Below are 21936 nucleotides of genomic sequence, written 5' to 3'. Positions count from 1 at the left end.
TGGAGGAAAAAGAACTAATGATATCATTAAGATAATGTCCATCTTTTGCTTTTTTGAGAGGCAATATAGTTTCATAGAACCTGCCTATCCTAGGTAGCTCCTTGGGCCAGTCTCAGGATTATTTAACATTACATATCTGCCTCAAAAGAGAACCTCATCATGAGATTAGACTTTGTTGTTGTTCAGTCATCATCAGTCATGTTAGTTGTAATTCAGCTCTAACATCCCTGAGAAGTGTTTGTCCAGTGTCTGGAAATTTTTGGTGGCAAAAAAATTATTCTTTTAACACAACAAATATGACCTTGGCACAACTATGATCATTAGTAAGTTCTTTCTTATATTGAACTCCAAATCTGTCTTCCTATAACTTCTATCCATTGATACTAGTTATTTCCTCCAGAAACAAACATCTTTCAAAAATCTTCTCTTTAGGCTAAACAGCCATGATTTTTTCTAATAGATTTTTTTAAAGCTATAATACACTGCTGTCTATGCTCCAGATTGTTAATGTCTCTTATTAAATGGAGTGCCAGTGACTAAAGCATAGCATAGTGAGATTGCCATAATAATTTATTTAACTATGCAATACTTAAATGTAGAATGCTCTGGCTGTTATGTTTTTCTTAAGGCAGATAAAACTACTGCTTTGATCCCTGTATATATTTTATGCAATCTTTTTAAAGCATATTTTCTTCATCCTTCATGCAATTTTTTTGAAACCCAAATGTAGGACTTAATTTTTATGCCTATACTATTGTTTAGCCCATCATTCCAGTCAATTTATCTTTTGGTTACTGATTCTGTCAAACTATCATGTATTAGCTAAGCATGTCATTAGTGTCTTCAGATTACTGTTTTAAAAAATATTGAGGAAAACAGGGCCTTGTAACATACCTAAAGAGACCCTCTTGCCAAATAGACATAAATCCATTAATCAGCACTTATTGTATCTTTTGGTCATCTAGTTCCAAACTTGCCTCATTGAATTATCCAGTTCATTTATTTCTAATTTTCAAAAGTGTCATAAGAAACTTTATATGTTTTGCTGAAACCCAAATATGTTGTCATGCCAATATTTTCTTGACTCTACTAGTCTTAAAGTAATGAGTCTTTTTTACATTACTAATTTTAAAATTTATCATTGTTTTATAGTTATTTGCATATTGATAAATTTAAATTTTTAAAAGTGTATAAGTTTAACAAAGTAGAAAAAAATTTCTGTTTGTCATAACTAAAATGAACAAATCATAAACCATTTATTAAGGGATTACTGTGTGCATGCTATTATAATAAGCACCAGGGATAGAAAGTTGGTTTTTTTTTCCTTTTTAAAGAAATAGCCTCCCTTCTCCAGAAGCTTACTTTAGGATAGAGAGTATGAATATAGGATGGTAATCAGAAAAGAGAATTTTGCTCTTGATGTGTTTCAGACTGTGGGGAGTAGAGATTTGCTGGCAAGAGCAGGCAGGGATATTAAATAATTAGATGGGATGTGAAACTGAAGCATGGTCCAGGGCAACAGTAGGTGTGTTCAGTTATTTGCAGTCATATCAGACTCTTCATGACCTACTTGGGGTTTTCTCAGCAAAGATGAGGAAACTGAGGCAAACATTGTTAAGACACAGCTAGTGTCTGAATCCAGATTTGAACTTGGGAAGATGAGTCTTCCTGATTTCAGGCCCAGCACTCTTTATTGGTTGTACCAGCTAGCTAAGCCAGTAAATATGATGGGCTAGTGGAATAGTTTGATAGTTTGAATATAGTTTAGCACTAGAGATACAAAGTCAGGCAAAAATGGTCTCTTCCCTCAGGGAGTTCATAGTCTAATTTCAGTGTTGAGGAGTAGGGAAGCAGAATATGCAAACAACTCTGTCAAAAACAGAACAGGATAAATTGAAGATAATCTCAGAGGGAAGAACTCATTTAGAATTAGAAAAGACTTCTTGCAGATGATGTGATTTTACCTGGACTGATGTAAGCTCAGGAAGTCAGGAGATAGAAGAGAGGAAGAAGAGTTTTCTAGGCATTGAGGGGAAAGCCCATGAAAATGTGGAGACCTGGGGCAGCCAGATGGCTCAATAGATTGAAAGCCAGGCCTAGAGATGGGAAATCCTGGGATCAAATATGGCCTCACATACTTCCTAGCGGAGCAAGTCACTTAACTTCCATTGCCTAGGCCTTACCACTCTTCTGCCATATTGATTCTAAACAGAAGTTTTAGAGAAAATAAAGGAAAATGTAGAGTTGCATTTTCAACTGATGAAATATTGCATGTAAGAACAGAAACGAGGCCAGAGTCACTGAAAAAGAGAGAGGCAGAGTGTGAGAGAGAGAGAGAGAGAGAGAGAGAGAGAGAGAGAGAGAGAGAGAGAGAGAGAGAGAGAGAGAGAGAGAGAGAGAGAGATATATTATGGAATGGCCTAAAAAGCCAAACAGAAGGATTTTATATTTGATCCTGGAAGAAATAGGACCACTGTTGTTTTTCACGAAAATGCCAAAAGACCTTGCTAGCTGTATCTAAGCAAATTGTATCTAAGCATTTTCTTCATCTCCCAATCTAGTAACTTTGTAAGAAAAAAAGAAAATGTAGTTAGTTTAGCATGATTTAAAAAAAAAAAAACTATTTTTATTGATCTTTTGTTTTACACTTCCTTCATTTCCAGATGTATTCCTACACTGAAACTTCCTGAGAAATGCATCTTTTTTTTTTTTAAAGCAACAAATTGTTAAAGGATGGGGTAAGGGAGCAGCAGGGAGTAGCTCTGCAAAATTAATCAAGTAGCCAAGTAGAACATTATGTATACTCAATAGTGTCTGATCTCTACAAATAAAAGTGTATTTTTTTTTTCTGCTTCAAGACAAGGCTTGATCATATAATTACACAGAATTCAGTTTTTATTGTTATTGTTCTTGTACATTGTTAGTAGATACATGTTTTCCTGGCCTTGCTTAATGTTATCTGTTCTTGGTAAAGTCATGCTAATTCTTTTTTATCATTTTTATGGGTGGTTTAATTACCATTACACCTTGAATATAATTCATTTGAAAGTTTTGCCTGAAGAGTCAGATTCACTTTAACTCAGATATACTCACCCATTCTTTTTTTTTAATCTAGACATTTGCCTTATTCTAGTTCTAATACCATCCCTTCCCCTTTCAAGCATTTTTTTTAAACAATGCTAGCATCAGGGTTATCTTTGAAATAAAATTTGTCTCCTTGCTTAGACTCTCCAGTTCACCTTGGTTTTTCATCTAATGTTTGGAGTTTTTTGTTTTTCTTCTTCCTGGTTTTCTTCTTGGATTTTGTCTTCGAGTCACTATTCTTCTTACATAGTAGATGTGGAGGAGGAGGAATAGGCCTAGATTGACTCTTATGTTCCTTTACAAACCTGACACTGAATAAATATTGTAATATTGTGAATATTTATGCTCATTTCCTTCTAGCACTTGTACTCTGCACTCCACAGCAGGATGGAAACCCAGAAGATTGGTTCATAAGAGTTTTCTGACTTTCTGGAATAGGGGTGGTTCCCTCTGAACCATTCCCACAGAGATGGGCTGTGTCAGCAATATAACAAGCCTGATGAGCTGGTGACAGCAGATTATATGTTTGGGGCAAGAGTTTCACAATTGTACCCTTGAGTTCTGTGAATTTCTTTGGTGGAATGGCATTTTATAATTATTTTACTTTTTTCTAGTAGGTAGCAGAAGATATTTCTCTGAACTCCTAGGAAATGTTTTGTTTACATTTTTTTAATAACATAACTAACTTCATTTTATTTACTAGTCATTTGTATACACGATACGTTTCTCAGTAATTTGTTGAATTAATGGAGTAAGTCAGATGGTTCTCTATTAGAGTTAATTTAAAAAATAGGCTCAATAGACTATAGAATGATATATCTACAGAATGGAAAAGCCACAAATTTTAAAGGTAAACTGCTTTGTTTGAAATTCCATGGTAATAAATAATAGAGACTTTAAAAAGGACTATATTCTAAATAATGTAAATAACAATATAAATAATATACTATATACTAAAATAATCTTATAATGTAATTTACTCTGTCAAGGAAATTAAATATTTTCATTTTTAAATTTAGTTTCTTTCCTACTTAATTAACTATGAATAATTTGTGTGATGGTACCTTATTAATGCCTGAAAGAATGATTTGCTTCATGTAGAGGAAGGGGGAAGAGAATAAGTATTTCTATTATGGCTACTATGTGCTAGGGTACTTTTTAGAAGTAAGCACTTCTTAAAATTAATATTCATTTCATCCTCAACAACTGTAAGAAGTACATGTCATTTTAAATGTCCATTTTATAGTTGAGGAATCTGAGACAGAAGTTAAAATGATTTGCCAGGGGTCACACAACTAATAAGTGTCTGAGGCTAAATTTGAACTCATGTCTTCCTGATTTCAGGCCCAAAACTCTGCACCATACCATCAGCTGGCTCTGAATGAAAAAGGCATGTCAAATTCTGTGCAGTACTCACCTTATATATGCCAATATTGGTCACGGATTTGCTTCCTGAAGTATTTTTATTGTAATAAATTTAGCACAAACTTTTTTTCCTTAATTTTTATCTTTTTACTGAGCTTTTGTTTTTTACAATCCTTTCATTTCTGAGTAGTAGGGGAAAGTAGTTTGGCAAAACCAAATAGTACAATAACTAAGTCTTTTTAAAAAATCCTTTTCCTTCTGTCTTAGATTCAGTAACTAAGTATTGATTTCAAAGCAGAAGAGCAGTAAGCACAAAACAATTGGGGTTAAGACTTGCCCACGGTCACACACAGCTACAAAGTCTCTGAGGCTAAATTTGAACCCAGATCTTCTTGACTCCAGGCCTGGTGCTCTATCCATTGTACAACCAGCTGCCCTAATAATGGAATCTTAATAGTGTAATTAATATTCCACACCCACAGTTTCCTACCTCTTACATAGTTTTTGATGAAGCAGTCCTTTTTGAAATAATGCATCGATAGGCTTTTCTAAAGAAAGATTATTACATTTTGAATTTGGAAAATTGCATTTTTTTCTTTAATAGTTTGGCAAATTTATGGTTTTTCTTATTCTGTGCATATACATATTTGTGCATGTGAATAGAAAAGGAACAGATTTAAAATTATTACTTTATTATTTAGAGTGAATATTGATAGTAAGCCACTGGTCAGATATTTGCTATCACTTTTCAAATGACAAATAATTGTTTGGTTTGTCAAATTAATATAATTAAGACTTAAACTAAAGATTGTTGCAAAATCATATTGATTAGAAAAGAAAGATTAAAGTAAGGCCACAAGATTTTAAAAAATGTATTTTCAAAATCTCTTGAATTGATTTCTATACCTGAATATTTTGTAAATATTTATGCATGCTTTTTTAATATATTATTCTCCTTTTTTTCCCTTTAAGATGATACATGTTGATGCCACCATTATGGACCTCCTAAGCAGAAGATAGCCCTACTGAGAAAATGAGCACTTTGATCATTCAGTCTTTGAACTTTAACTTTTGACTGGAAGTGACCTATATAGGCAATGAAGACTACTTCCTTTTTTCTGCATTTTTACTCGTGTGCATTCTGGGCACGTGTTGATCGCTGGTTCAGTCCAGGCAACTGACATGCTTTATTAGACATACAGTATTAATGCAGGTGTCAGGAAATGTCAAAATAATTCCATTTTTTTTATTTTTATTTTTTAAAGCTTTTGGAAAATGTCCAGGGCCTCCATGTATTGTGCAATAACAATGACTTCTTGGCAGTTTTGAGACGTTCATTGCTGGCAATGGACATCATTAACAGGAAAGGTTTTACTCCTGCCACCAAATGATAAATGCATGAAAAGGGCCTATGAAATGAGCTTTATCAGTTATAATGGGATTATAAGTAAAGTGAAGGATCCATCATAACTTTGAAAGTCACCCCAACCATTTATATTTGGATTCTATGCACTGTGATCCTAAGGTTAGCAGCATGAATTAACATGCGTGTCTGTAAAGGACTGTAATGAAAGATCATTGCATATTTATTGAATTGTTTATATGCTGTCAAATTGTTTTGACATGAAAGGTTTTCAAGTAACATTGGCAGAGAGGTACAATATGTTATCCCTATGGTGAAAATAAATACATTTGTTGTATATAGTTACTCAATCTCTGAAGTAAAGGTATGAGTAATATAGGGTATGAATGGTTTAATCAAGGCTTTATTTTGGAAGTAAGAAAAAGTGGCAGCAATCATTGAATTGCTGCAGTCCACGATTGGGCTTATAATTTGTATATTAAAAGGTTTTTTCAAGTAGATTACATTCTGTTACTTCCTGCTAGCCATCAGCATGAGCCCTGCTGCCTTCACATTATTTCATTTAATTTATATGTTGAAGAATCCATAAACCATTTTGTTTGCGGTCTCATTTCTTTTGTTATATTGTAAGTCGAGTTTGAATGTTGCAATATTTTAATTGAAAAACTTTGTCAAAATATTTTCTTGTAAATTTTCTTTATCTGTAAGCATCACCTTGTCTTTTAATCCTGTACTATAAAGAAAGAAATACATTTTTGACAGAGGCGTAATGTTTTGACAAAAAAGTGTGGACATTTTTATTTAAGTTTAAACAGCTAGAGTATAAGATGAAATATTTTCTTGTCTGTCTCACACAGCTGTAGTTTTTCCTTTTTTTGTGGTGGTTCTTCAGAAGCCTTTGCATTTAGATGACTTTTCTACAAAAAAAAATGTTGAAAGATAGGTTCAGTTACTGTCACCAATATGTAATTTAATGATATTGCAACTAGATTCTCTTTTAAGAAAGCACTTGATGTATTTTATAAACTACCTTTAACACGTATGCAAAATCAGTTTCTACTACAATGTTTTTACTAATGCCTTATCGTTGCACTCTGAAAAAATAAATCCTATCGTGAATATTTGCTTTAATTTGGACTTTAAAAAAAAGGTAATTGGCTAAAAGTATTGAAATATTTATCCCAAAAAACTAAATCTAGAATTGGCAAATGGTATTCTAAATACTGTTTTTAATCTGTGTATAGTAATGACATTTTGTAGCATTGTACATACTGTTAATTGCATATATACACTTTTAAAAAGTGTAACTGCTGAACTCAGGGGTGGGTAGACCTCATATTTTTGCTGTAGAAGTGTTGGATTTAAAAAAATACGGCCACCAAATTATGGCTGTTATTAACTTAACAACACTGTTAATTTGCAAGTCTCACTTTTTCTATTAAAAGTTTGCTTTAGATCTTATTTAACAATTAAAACTGTGTGGTGAAGCTAGATGTACACAAGTTCTCAACGATCTTTATATACTTCAACCAGTTGGCCTGTTTAGAGCCAATTATTTTTAATGCTTTGGAGCTACTATAATTTAGTTTTTAACTACTTTTAATATAAAATTTTGCAGCTGTAAATTAGTTAAATTATGTATTTTCATATTTTATCTGACTGCTTTATAGTACTGGGTGACTTGACCAATCATTTCCCCAAGAATCTTTCCATTCTGCTGGATTCTTCTGTATTAGAGATATTATGAAAATTATTCACCGAAGGACTTAGCCTTGCCATATTGTAGATTGAGGGGTAATTTATGAGCTCATAGTAGCCCTTTGGTATAAGCAATATTTAGGTATACTTCTCCAATTATAGTCACCATGAAATGGTTTAAAGTATAAATGGAAAAAAAGTTGTAAATGACCCACAGTCACAAATGAAAACTATGATTTAAAGAAAGAATGTGGTAAAATAGTAAACGAATAGTCATGTCAGCCACCCCTTAATAGCATGTTGCCATCTGGTTTAGAATTTTATTATTCCCCAGAATTAAAAAATATGTAAAGAACAAAAACATTAATCTTTACATTTTATTTGGAAATGTGGTCGTTGACTTCACAAATATTTTGTATTTACTCTCATTATGAAATGAACTGGTTTACTTACATAATTGCCCTAAACTAGGGCTAAATAATTGTTTTGTGATGGAAAATAATAGCTACTGATGTTAGTATTTTAATTGCCCAATATTTGGAAACTCATATCCAGATGCTGTAACCAGAATACCAAGAAAATGTATATAATGTTAAAGAATTTGCTTTCCTCCTCTTCCACATTTATTCTAAGATAAAGGCACTATTTTTTGCACAAGCTTATAGAAAAAATAATTTCTTATTTAGCACATATATTTTTGGAACATTCTTCTAGGCTTCCAAATACTTAGCTAGTGCTACTTTCAGCTTATACATTATTTATGCATGCTTAAATCATGAGCATGGTACCCTTTCAAAAATCAGTTCAGATATTACAAATTGGTATTATTAGATGGTAAAAGGTGAGTTTATACATTCACCTTCCCAGGAAAGAAAAAGTTTTGGGTGCTGTTCTATAAGGATCTAACTTTTGCAACTATAAAGGATTTTTTAATATGTCAAAGAGTATATAGAAAGCTACTTTTTTCTCCTAGAAGAAAAGGCTGAGGTCTTTAAGTATGATGTAAATTTATCTGGGGAGAAATGTCTTCCATTTTCTTGCATAGATCAATATTTGGCACAAAGAATAACTAGAACACTTCATCAGTAATTCTCTGGGTTTTTTATATATACAATAACATATTTCCAAAGGTTGGATGCCTATATTGGGCATGTATTCTTCAGATTCTAAAATAGGGATCCAGTGGCTGCGTAATTGCTCCCAAACCACACCAAAGATAATGGAATCAGTGAAGGTATTTGGAAGCAGACTGTCACTGTTCATGTACATTTTTATTACAACTTGTTGCTGATATAAATTTTAAACACCTGTTTCCAAGAATTAAGACAAAATTTGTTTGAATTTCTCACGAAAAATAGAAGAGCTAAGGAGAGGTAATGTTTGTTTAATTTGTTTTAAATAAAGAATTCAGTGTCACTAGTCCTAATTTTTTATGATTCCTGCTGCTTATATTTCTTGACTTCAGACTTTATTGGATTTTGATTTACTTTCTCCACCTTAGATGAATGCTAGAAATTCATTATACAGTTTGGATTTTTTAAAACATTATATTTATCTGGTATTTGGGGAACAAAGAATATCATTTAAGTCAATTTTTCTGACAAATTAAACCCTCCCACAATTTAACTGTTTCTTGTTCATGCTTATTCACATAAACCTAATTGAATTATTTTACTAAGTTGTATCTCTTGTAATCACCTTAAATACCCTTATCTATGTCTTGTACATTATCTATTTCCTTTTCTAGACCTGCCAGTAAGGTGTTAGAGAGGACTGGAGTAGTTAGAGAGCTACTCATAATTCTGTGTTTAAACACAAAATTATCTGTTCTGGGAACATGTCCTGCTTCTGGAAAAATGATCAGAAATCCGACTGTTAGAACCATGTTTTATTTCCCACTGTCTTCCAACTTGATATAACATTTGGATCTGCATGGACTAAACAATGTTTTCTAGCCGAGCACCTGACTTAAAAAACTGAGCCAACTAAAAAGTTTTGTAGAGAAACCACAAAATTTCATGGTTCATAAGTTAAATTGTTTGGATTAGTTAAATTGTGGGTCAGATTAAATATTTGACAGTTTATTGAATACATAGGTCTGAAGTAAAATGGATTCACTTTCATATACAATAATTAGAATTAAATGTTTGCCTTTTATAGTCTCTTTAAAAATTCCTGATTACTAGACATCTTTCATTTATTGGCTTTTAATTGTATATGCTCTACATATTGAAATTTCTAACAGATTCAAATTTTGAATCAGTCAGACTAGTATTGATAAGAATAGATACTTTAAGCCTTACTCTACTAGATGTGAATAAAGAAATGCTTGTCAGTGTAGTGGGTATATAAAAACTACATTTACAAACTACATATATAAAACCTAGAACCTAGAAATGCTGTTTTAAGTTTGATTTAAGGTTTATATTTTACCTACAGAAGAAGAGAGCTGATTGGGTTCACTACACACTTGTTAGCTAATTTTGGCTAGGAATTTAGTGCAGGAAAACAATCCTTTTATTCCTCCCTAATAGTTTTTCTATGCCACTCAGCCACTGCTGCTTCTGTTCAAAATCTTCTCATTCTTCAGCCTTCCTCACCTCATCTCTTTACCAAGAAGAAAATCAGTCAATTCTTTTTCTGTATCCCCCCCCCCATCTTTTCATTCCAGTGTTTCATAGATTGCTTGTCTCACCAAGACTACAGCATTTTTTTAACCCTTACCTTCTGTTGTCCTAGTTTAAATTCTAAGACCAAAGAGCTGCAAGGGCTAGGCAATTGGTGTTAAGTGATTTTTCCCAGCATCATACAGGAAGTACGTGAGGTCTGATTTGAACTTGGGCCCTCCTGATTGCAGGCCAGGTGCTCTATCCCACTGAGCCACCTAGCAGCACTCTACACATGCATCATTGATCCTAATCTCCCCAGGCTTCTCCCCAACAGGTAGCCCTCTTTCCTTTATTTTCTATCTGTTCTTTTCAATTTTTTCCCTCATGCCTACAAATATGATACTTTTTACCCCCATTCTTAGTAAATCCTCTAAACTCTACTCTTCCTTCCTGCTACCTGATTTTTTCATCAGAAATACTAGGGAAATCTGTCGCTTCCACTTAATATCCTCTTGTTCTCTGACTTATGACCTTGTCACTCAACTGAAATTGTTCTCTCCAAAGTTAGCAATGATCTCAATAGACAAACTTAACATCCTTTTTCCGTCAGTCATCCAGAATCCACTGTAGAACTTGGCACTTTCCCTTCTCTCCTGGGTTTTTGCATCAGTTCTCTTGATTTTCCTTCTTGTCTGCTCTTTATACTCCTTTTGCTAATATCAGGCACTGTTGTGTTGTCAATAGATTGCTGGACTTGAAGTTAGGAATATTGGGATTTGAATTATATTTTAGACACCAGCTCAGTGGCCCTTGACTAACCTTTGGACCTGAATTTCCTTACCTAAAAAATAACAACCTTATCCACTATAAGCTTAATTTCAATACTGATGACTCTCAGAGAACATGCATCTACCCTTATCTCCTGAGCTCAGGCATCCATTTGATGGACATTTGAAACTGGAGAGCATATCAAAATCAGTGTGTCCAAAACAATTCATTTCCTCTAAATCTGTCCAGCACTCAAATGCCTCTTTTTCTATTAAGACCACCACCACTATTGGTCACACAGATTCATCTCCATGTAATCTAATCAATTGTTGGAGCTTATCTCTACCTCAATATTTTTTACATCTGAACCCTCTCTCCTACAACTACCATCATTACTTTTTGTCAAATATAGCCCACTGCCCACCTCATAAAAGCAGAGAATGTTTTTTAAATTTTTATGTAAAATTTTAACGTTTTTGAAAATGTTAAAAACCATCATTAGCCAAAGACTGGATTTGGCGCTCTCGCTATTGTTCACTGATTCCTGAACTAGAATTTTCCAATCATCAATTTGCCTTAATTCTTTCCCCCATTCCAAAAACAGTGCAATTCTACACAGGGGGGAAAAGGTGGGTCTTTAGTGAAATGAAGGGCATCCATATATTTGGTGGAGAGACTGGAGCTGAGTAGATATTTGGAAATACAAACATAGGATTTAAGAGAAACACAGGTATATATGCATTTGAGTAATTAAAACTACTCAATGAAATTTTCTCCCCCTTTTAAGAGCTAAACAAATATCCTCCCAGACCCTTAGTGTCTTAAAGAGTTGCAGATGGGATGATAAGACATTAGGATGAGCATTTTGATGGTCTTGAGAAAGAAAAAGGAGGGGAAATATGGATGAAACGTGTGAGAGAAGAATACAAATAGGATGTGGAGATAGCCTTCACTTTTGACTGAAGTGATCAAAGGTCAGATGCACACATATCCATATAAGAGAATTTTTTGGTTAGAAACATTGAGGGGATTATGAAAAAGGAGAAAAGGGAATGGAGTTAAGGAAGGGGTTGGGAATTCAGACAAAGTTCAACTTTTGAATGTGTGATGAGGATGAGAAGAGTAAGAAATCTCATTTAGAGTACTAGTGTTGAGCACATCTAACCACCCTCTGTAAAGTGGGGAGAAAAAAGGGGGAAAATGTTAGAATAGGGCAATTAGTCTACCATGAATATGAATTGGATAAACTCAACTATAAAGTACTAATTGTTTTTTCTTTGGTTATTCAATTCTTCCTCTTCCCATTATTAAGTGTGGATTAAAAACCTCCTCTTTTCCTGCCTCAATTCTTTTTGTTAGTTTTTTTATTTTCTGTGACTTTTTCTTAAAAGATTTCTTATTCTCTTCATAATTCTCTTCCATCTGTTCTATGCTTTTATTTTTTTGTTTTGTGATCTCTTTATTCTCTCTGTTCATTATGGAAATGAGGCATCTAACATGCCATGTTTTGCTTTGTAGGTCTTACCTTCTTCCCTGTTCTTTTTTCTTATTTTTACAAGAATTGGTTCCTTTGTGATATCACAAGGATATAAGCATTGCCCCATGGAAGAAATTTTTCTGCTGTTCAAATTGTATATAGTTCAGTTTTACTCCTCATTTGCCATGGAATTTATTCTCAATGTCCATGCTTTCCAACTCTTCTGGTTACTGGTTGCACTTAGTAGATTTAATTTTCTGTTGCTTGCAAACAGGATATCGTCCATGGAGGGATGGCAGGCAGAGGAAGTAGTCTCCTTGAGCATTAAATCCCTCTAGAATGGTAAGATCTCTATCCTTTAATACAGAAAATCCTCTTTCTTGGAAATTGTTCTTCAGTGGGACCCCTATGCACTACTAAGTTATTAATATATACCATTTCCTGTTTTGATCCCTCCCTTTGCTGCCTCACTCATTTTCTAATAACTTCTTACTGAGAAACTACAGGAGTGACTTTCCTTTGATTGCTTACCATTGACTTGATTAGTATACAACAAATATTACTCTCAATATTTTATGCATTTTCCCATTCAGTTTAATCACATAAAATATATTGATTCACCTGGAAAAGGGGGAAGGTGATGTTTCTTAGATTTACGGTGTTTCAGGCCTATTCTTTCACCGTCACTTCTTTTTTTCTTTAATGTACATGTACTTTATGTCCTTGAGTACTTTAAAAAAGAAATCTCTATATTTTTTTTTTACTTTACATAGATATAATTTATGTCATAGTTCTATTTGTCTTATGTTTCACTTTGAGGAATTTGTAAGTCAAATAGTCTACTACTCATACCTACATTTTTTGTTAGGAATTCTTAAAATATTTCTCATATTCTTTTATCTTTGATATACAGTAGACTCAGGTTAGCAGTGTATGTAATTTGAATTGCATTTGAGCTTTTTTGTTTTTGAAATATTCCATTTCTGATTGGTGCAGAATAGTTTTGTCTTAATCAAATTTTCTTTACTTTATATTTGAAGGTCTTTGTCCTACAGTCAGTTGCAGAAGTTTATGTTTGTCATTGGAATTATTAGGTTTAACCACTGCTTTTTGCCTTTGAAACAAAGAGGTTTGTTTTGTTTTTCTGGAGGTAATCTGTATCTTTGTAATTGGGATTTTTTTTCTCTAGTAAGAAATTCTAGACTGTTTTCATATTGCTTCTTACATTATGATTCAAAGATTTTTTGATTTGTCATGTTCTTCTGGGAGGCCTGTGATACTTAAGTTGTCTCCACTTTTTGTCTCTAATAAGAAAAGCATTTTGCCTATACAAAGATAATGTTAAAAAATTATTACATTTTGCTTTTCTTCCAGATTCTCTTTCAATATGTTCATATTCCTAGTTCTCTTTTTTGGTTCTTTGTAGAGACTTACTACTACTTTGGATTCAAGTTCTTTTCTGTTTTTATTATTTCTTTTGTGGAAGTCATAAATTCTGCCATTAGTTTTGTTTTTAGGTCCCTTCAAGATTCTGGTTGTGTCTTGAATTATTTTGGAGCATCCTGCTATGATAGTTTCCATACTGTTAGAAGAATCTACAGGTTCTGTGTTTTAGGGTTTGATTTCTTTTGTGTTACAATAGTTAGAGATATTTGTACTTTTTTTCAGTGTCTTGATAGCCACATTCCCTTCTGATTTTAGTGACTTTCCCTCTCACTTTACCTTTTTGTGCTTTAGACTTTTAAATGATTTTTTTCCTCCTGAGATCTTTTGTGATTTTAGTATTTTCCCCCTGACTTCCCATTCCTCACTTTCCTGACTCCTTTCCTTTTAATTGGAAGTTCACCTCTAGGGATTGGATATCAAGGCTGCCTTAGCTTTCTCCCATGTTGGAGAATTCACTCTTCATTTACTTCAATCCCAGTCCAATTTGTCTTGGGGTACAACACTAGAGGCTGTATCTGAATACCTGCCCCTTTTCCTTTCTGGAACAGTCTAATGTGGTGGCATCTTCCCTTCCTCTAGTTATCTTGGATCTTGTGTACTCTGGCTCATCATCACAACCTGAGAAAGAGCAGGCTCGCCTTCTGGTACCATCTTCTACATATGGCTGGACAGATTTGAGGTCCCCTTATTTGTCAAAGAATTGTAGAATGGGAGCAAGACCAAGGTGTAGTAGTGGGGAATTGCTGAATAGGTCCCAGTTCATAAGCCAGTGGATCAAGTTAAATGCTCTGCCAGAGTATGGAAGACTGGAGAGAAGATGTGCTGAATGATTAAATGAGGAATTATCATTCTCCACTATTCATAAAATTGCTAGATTGTTAGACTTCCTGATTTATAGATACAGTTGCTATTGTTCCATCTCAAGAGCATAATTCCTCTTGGGAGGGTGGTGTTTGAGAGTTAATGGGGAATAGAGAAAATGTTTAGTCTTCCATGTTTTTAGACCCAGAACTAAGCACCCATAAAATAAAAGAGAGTAAGGATATGGGTTAAAAAGCAGAACTAGCAATATGTTGTTTACAAGAAAGACATTTGAAACATTCACAGAGTATGTGGCAATAGCAAAATCTATTCTGTTTCAGATAAATTAACAGAAAAACCAGGAGTAGCAATCCTAGTCTTGCAGGAAGAAATCAATTTACAGGAAGAAATAAAGAGTAAAATTATACTAGCTGGAGATCTCACTGTATCACGTTTCAGACCCAACACAAATGTGACCAAAAGATAAGCAAGAGAAAAGAACTTAAACAGTATTTTAGAAAATTAAATGAGAGTTCTGAAAACTGCCAAATGAAAATAGAAGGGAATATATATATATATATATTTATATACACTATATATATACACATATATACACAATATATATCTATATACACACACACACACATATATACATATATATATTTCAACTGTATGTAGAACTCTTTCAGAAATTGGCCACATACTAGGTCATAAAAATCTTCACAAACAAAAACCAAGATAAAAGCACACATCTACTGACCATAATGCAATAAAAATTATCTTCAGAAAAGGACCTTTTGATAAATGGATTAAAAAGTGATTGATGACTAAACTTAATCATAAAGAATAAGTGAAGCAAAGAGAAAATCATACATTTGATTTTACCCCCAAAAGTGATAATTTAAGAATATGCCAAAACTTATGAAATGCTGGCAAAGTAGCCCTTAGAGGAACATTTATCTCTCTGAACCCTTTAATCAACAAGAGAAACAAAATGTTAGTTGTGCAACTAAAAAATTTTTAAATGTCAATTAAGCATCAAACATGGAAATTTTGAAACAATTGAAAGCAAAAATGCATTAAAACTGATGAATAAAGGTAGGAGTTGGTTTTCTTTTTTACAAATGAATCAAAAACTATTAACCTGATTTCCAGTATCAAAAATGACAAAGAAAATTAATAAAAGCTATTTGTCTAATAAGCCAAAAAAACCCTGCCCAGGTTTCATTCAATCTCAGAGAAATTTAACAAGCCATAAAATTGAATCCCCAAATTAAAAAACTCCAGGAACAAAGTGACTTATAAGAAAATCTATCAACCATTCAAAGAATAAATCTGAAGTATAACCCATTTGCAAATATAGGAAAAGAATGAATCCTTAGAATTTAGGTGGGTGGTGGTATGGATAGAGCACTGGGCCTGAAGTCAGGAAGACCGGAGTTCAGATTTGACCTCAGAGACTAGTTTTGTGACCCTGGGCAAGTCACTTTAATTTCCAAATCTGTCAGATTGAGCTGGAGAAGAAAATGGCAAAGCTCTTTAGTATCTTCGTCAAAAAAATCCCAAATAGAGTGACAAAGAGTTGGACATGACTGAAAACAACTAAACAACAAAGCTATAATCCAAATACAGTCTTGATATGTAAACCAGGAAGAGTAAAAAGATAAAAATATAGACCAATAACCCAAAAAAATACTAATGCAAATTTTAAAGTAGTGTCAGACTACTATGATACATGATAAAGATTATACACTGTTGCCAGACTTAGATGACCAGGAATGCATGGTTAGTTCAATATTGAGGAAAACTACAAATATAAAAGTTCATACTGAAAAGAAAAATTAGGTGGTATCAATAGAAGCAGAAAAAATAAGAAACAGGTTAAGAAATAGAAGGGTAGATCAGTGGAATAGATTAGGGGGTCAATGACCTCAGCAATCTAATGTTTGATAAACCCAAAGATCCCAGTTTTAGGGATAAGAACCTACTATTTGACAAAAACTACTGGGAAAATTGGAAAACAGTACAGCAAAAATTTAGAAATAAATCAATATCTCACACATATTTTTTCATCTACAGGTATTGAGTGTCTACAATATGCCAGACCTTGTGCTAAGCTCTGGAGATACAAAGAAAGTCTAAAAGCAGTGCTTTAAAAATACTAAAGTTGGAGACAGGTAAACAAGAAGCACCCCCCCCCCCAAAAAAAAAAAACTACCCCAACAAAAATCTAGGAGGAGCATCAGACTGAGAAGTGATCAGGTAATCCAAGGAAAAAAACAGTAAATTGGTGTTTTTTTCTAGCCCAGAGAACACAAACCACCAGATAGTTGTGACCGCCAGTGTTGCATTGTAGATACAGCATGGATTTATGAGGAAGCCTGGGTAAAGCCTCAGTCCTTAGCTGTATTCCAGGACAAGGATTAGTCACAGATCCAGCAGGGACTAACCCATGTATTTGCAGATGCCAGAAGAACCTGCAACCGAGTTGCTCATGCCTCAAGAGCTGGTAGGGAGACTTAGAAAAGGACCTAAATAGCAAGATGGCTGGCCTTGGGGCTATATTCTTGCACACAGAGTGGTTGTGGATCCAACAGATCCTGTTCACATATGAGGCTCTGTAATGGATAAAAAGAAGGAACAAAAAGAACAGAGCTCTGGGACATTCCCCCAAAGGAAGTCAGGGATTTAGCTCCTTAGGAATTTAGCTAAGTGACCAAAACCAGAAGCTCAGGCCAAGAAGTCTTGAGTTATGAGTTATAAAACTCATATATATAAAAACTCATAAGTTCATATAACTTACAGGTTACCAATGTATGTATTTTATGTGATTAAACTGAAGAATGGGAAAATGCATAAAATATTGAGAGTGATATTTGTTGTATACTAATCAAGGGAAAATAACTCCTGGAGTTCCTCAGTAAGAAGTTATTGGAAAATTCTTCAGTGGGATCCCTATCCACTACTGAGTTAATATATACCACTTCCTATTTTGATCCCTCCCTTTGCTGCCTCACTCATGAATTCACCTGGAAAAGGGGGAAGATGGTCACCATCACAAACACAATCACAAAACACTTCACACATAGTGAGATCTAAAAAATTGGAAAAACATTAATTGCTAATGGATAGGCTGAGCTAATATAAAGTAAAAATGACAATCCCCACTAAATTAATTTACTTAATGCCATACCAATCAAACTACCAGAAAGCTTTTATAAGTATTAGGGGGAAAAGGAATAACAAAATTCGTCTGGAAGAACAAGAGATCAAGAATATCAAGGGAACAAGTGAAAATAAAATGTCAAGGATGGCTGTCTAGCAGTACCAGATCTCAAACTGTACTATAAAGCAGTAATTATCAAAATAATCTGGTATCTCTTGTTTACCATTCATGTAATACAAACCAGCACATTATCAGCACTAAGCTCAAAGAATGTTGCATTTGTCTAGGCAGCTCTTTAATAAGATTATTGGGAAACTGAATATGGTCTGATGGCAAACAAGGACTTTTGCTGTTCTCTTCAGTGGAACTTTCTTGGTCAAATTGTAACTAGCTAGTATGTTTATGTACAGGGTCTTTTTACTTTACAGATGTGTTTTCCTACTCATAACTGACCAATAAATTCATTATCTGTTTCAAACTAAAAAAATAAGAAACAGGTTAAGAAATAGAAGGGTGGATCAGTGGAATAGATTAGGGGTCAATGATCTCAGCAATCTAATGTTTGATAAACCCAAAGATCCCAGTTTTAGGGATGAGAATCTACTATTTGACAAAAACTACTGGGAAAATTGGAAAACAGTACAGCAAAAATTTAGATATAGATCAATATCTCACACCTTATATCAAGATAAAGTCAAAATGGGTATGTGATTTATACATAAAGGGTGATATAAGTCAATTAGGGGAACATAGAATAGTTTTACCTGTCAGATTTATGGAGATGGGAAGAATTTATGACCAAACAAGACATAGAGAACATTACAAGATATAAAATGAATCATTTTGACTATATTCAATTTAAAAGTTTTTGTAATAAGAAAACCACAACCAATATTAGAAGGGAAATAAACTGGGGGGGGGGCAATTTTATAACAAATTTATCTGATAAAGGTCTTGTTTCTCAAATATATTAAAAACTAAAAGTTGAATATGTCATTCCCCAATTGGATATGAATAAGCAGTTTTCAGATGGAGAAATCAAAGCTATAAATAGTAATAATAATAATAAAAATGTTCTAAATCCCTCTTGATTAGAGAAATTCAAATTAAGTAGCTCTGAGGTACCATCTCATACTTATCAGATTGGCCAATATGGCAGTAAAAGAAATGATAAATGTTGGAGGGGATATGACAAAATTGGGACATGAATACACTGCTGGTGGAGTTGTGAACTGATCCAACAATTATGGAGGGCAATTTGGAATTATGCCCAAAGAAGTAGAAAACAATTGATTTTGATCCAATAATTTCACCCCTTGGTTCAGTGATACTACTAGGTCTGTATCCCAAAGAGATAATAAAAGGGGGGGGGATGGCCTACTTGTACAAAAATATTTATAGCTACTTTTTTGTGGTGGCAAAGAATTGGAAACTAAAGGGGTGAGATTCGATTGGAGAATGGCTGAACAAATTGTGGTATAGGGTGGTGATGCAATGCTATTGTGCTATAAGGAATGATGAACAGGATTTCAGAAATAGTTGGAAAGTCCTACATGAACTGATGCAGAGTAAAATAAGCAGAACTAGGAGAGCATTATACACAGTAACTGCAATATTGTGTAACTATCAAATGTGATAGATTTAGTTATTATCAGCAATACAACGATACAGGACAATTCTGAAGGACTTATGACAAAGAATGTTATGTACCTCCAGAGAACATAGGGGAAAAGAAAGGAAGAAAAAAAACAGGAGAGTGCTGCTGGCAGCTTGTATGGGGTTTGTGAGAGCCAGTTAGATTTTCAATGTGACCATTTATGCCTCATAAATCAGCAAACACTACATACAAGTCAGTGCTTGATTTATTGTTTTGTTGATTGACTAAACTTTAGAAAGTGATGAAGAAAATGTTAATAATGAAGATTAAATTTAAAAGTATTTCCCTCCTGCTCCTCCCCTACCAAAGTCAGTTGTTAAACATTTACTAGTATGCTATTGGATGAAAAGGAGGGAAATTTATCTCATATAACTGGGGGATGCTCTACAATTCTTTATTATGCATTGAGCTCATCTGGAACAGAGTAGCTAAGTCATAAGCCTCTTGCATACCCCTGTCCTGCTATCTCAGTTGACACCAAGATCCTTCCTGTGCTGCCACATATTCAGTATTGAGGGACCCACCTGCCATCATTAGGGGAATGATGACAAATCTTCACTGCTTTAGAGGATCCTGCTTCCTTTCATAGGGGCTGGGTATAAAGCCTACTCCTTTTATCCAGGGACTTGAGTTTGCTAAGTAGGTTAGGGATTTCCTTTGTTCCAAGTGAATTCACCATCACCATTGTTATGTGGAGACAATTTTACTTCCCACAGGTCACTAGAAAGTAGGGTACCTCCCAATAATTCTGTGTTTCCTCAAGTCCTCTATGGAAAGGAGTCATGTGAAACATCCTGGGGAAGATGCCTGCCAGCTTAGGGGAGCCTGATCTCTCTCTAGCAAATACAAAGCTCCCAGAACAAGAAAGAGCCTTGAAGCCTTCAAGACTTTGTATAGCGAGGAGAATGAAGAAAGCCTTGAAGATGATGATGATGACACTAATAATAATAGCCAACGTGATAGCAGCTAGGTGGTGCAGGATAGAGGCAAGTCACTTAACCACTGCCTGCCTCAGTTTCCTCAAATGCAAAATTGAAATGATAAAAGTACCTGTCTCTCAGGGTTGTCGTGAGGATCAAATGATTAAAATACTTGTTAAGTGCTTAGCACAGCACCTGGCATATAATAAGTACTATATAATCAGAACATACTGTGTATCATTAAATGTTAACAAAACTGATAACTCAAAAGAAATAGAGAAATAATTTTCAAAATATCAATAGAGATTTTAAATAATTCAGTCTCAGAAAAGGAAACAGATCTAGCTGTAAGGAACTTCCAGTGGGGTTGGGGAAGAACCTTGGTCCTCATGTATTCTCAGGAAAATTCTATCAGACTTTTGAAGAGTGTTACTCTTCACAAATTATATCAACATTGAGAAAGAAAGCACCCTACCAGAAACCTTTTATAACCAAGTATAGTCCTAATACCTAAACAGGGAGGGATAAAATATGGAGAGAAAACTATATGCCAGTATTAGTAATTTTTAAATTTTATTTTATTTTAAAATATTTTCCCATGTTTACATGATTCATTAGCTTTCCCTCCCCTCTTCTCTCCTCACTCCCAGAGCTGACAAGCAATTCCACTGGGTTGTGTGTCACTTGATATCGATTTCCATATTGTTCATTTTTGCTATAGAGCAATTAAAATTTTTTTTAATTGGGAACATTTTATTTAGTTAATTTAGAATATTTCTCCATGGTTATAAGATTCATGCTCTGTTCCTCCCCTTGCCCCACCCCTTCCCGTAGCTGACGCACCAATTCCACTGGGTTTTACATGTGTCCTTGATCAAAACCTATTTCCCTATTATGGATATCATTTAGAGTCTACATCCCCAACCATATCCCTTTGATCCATGTATTCAAGAAGTTGTTTTTCTTCTGTGTTTCTACTCCCACAGTTTGTCCTCTGATTGTGGATAGTGTTCTTTCTGGTAGATTCCTCCATTGTTCAGGATCACTGCATTGCCACTAATGGAGAAGTCCATTGCATTCGATCGTACCACAGTGTTTCAGTCTCTGTGTACAATATTTTCCTGGTTCTGCTCCTCTCGCTCTGCATCACTTCCTGGAGGTCGTTCCAGTCTCCATGGAATTCCTCCACTTTATTATTCCTTTTAGCACAATAGTATTCCATCACCAACATGTACCACAATTTGCTCAGCCATTCCCCAATTGATGGGCATCCCCTCATTTTCCAATTTTTGCCACCACAAAGAGTGCAGCTATGAATATTCTTGTACAAGTCTTTTTCCTTATTATCTATAGAGCAATTTTTTAAAGGCCTAACCCCCCCAAATCACATACCCATGTGATAAATGATGTCATGTTTTGGTTTTGCAGTTCTATTCCCACAATTCTTTCTCTCAATGTGGTTAACATTCTTTCCTATAAGTCCTTCAGGAGTGTCCTGACTTGTTCCATTGCTACTAGTAGCAAAGTCCATTACATTGGGTTGTTCCACAATGTTTTACTTTCTGTGTACAATGTTCTTCTG

The 21936-nt window shown here is 34.2% G+C and overlaps 1 protein-coding gene across 4 annotated transcripts in view; it reads left to right on the top strand.

Annotated features, from left to right (window-relative positions):
- UBE2W (ubiquitin conjugating enzyme E2 W) overlaps positions 1–8936 on the top strand; it is a 104783-nt gene extending 95847 nt beyond the window's left edge. For all 4 annotated transcript variants that reach the window (XM_007486955.3, XM_007486954.3, XM_056824111.1 and 1 more), the window contains one exon: positions 5422–8936. In XM_007486955.3, coding sequence (XP_007487017.1) covers positions 5422–5435 — 14 coding nt within the window. In that variant the 3' untranslated portion in view covers positions 5436–8936. The remainder of the gene's footprint in view (positions 1–5421) is intronic.
- The last annotated feature ends 13000 nt before the right edge of the window (positions 8937–21936 follow it).

The sequence above is a fragment of the Monodelphis domestica genome, chromosome 3 (assembly GCF_027887165.1).
Source record: "Monodelphis domestica isolate mMonDom1 chromosome 3, mMonDom1.pri, whole genome shotgun sequence".
In the NCBI taxonomy this organism is placed as follows: domain Eukaryota; kingdom Metazoa; phylum Chordata; class Mammalia; order Didelphimorphia; family Didelphidae; genus Monodelphis; species Monodelphis domestica.
Note: the sequence above shows the minus strand (reverse complement) of the source record. Positions and strands in the feature narration are given on the sequence as shown.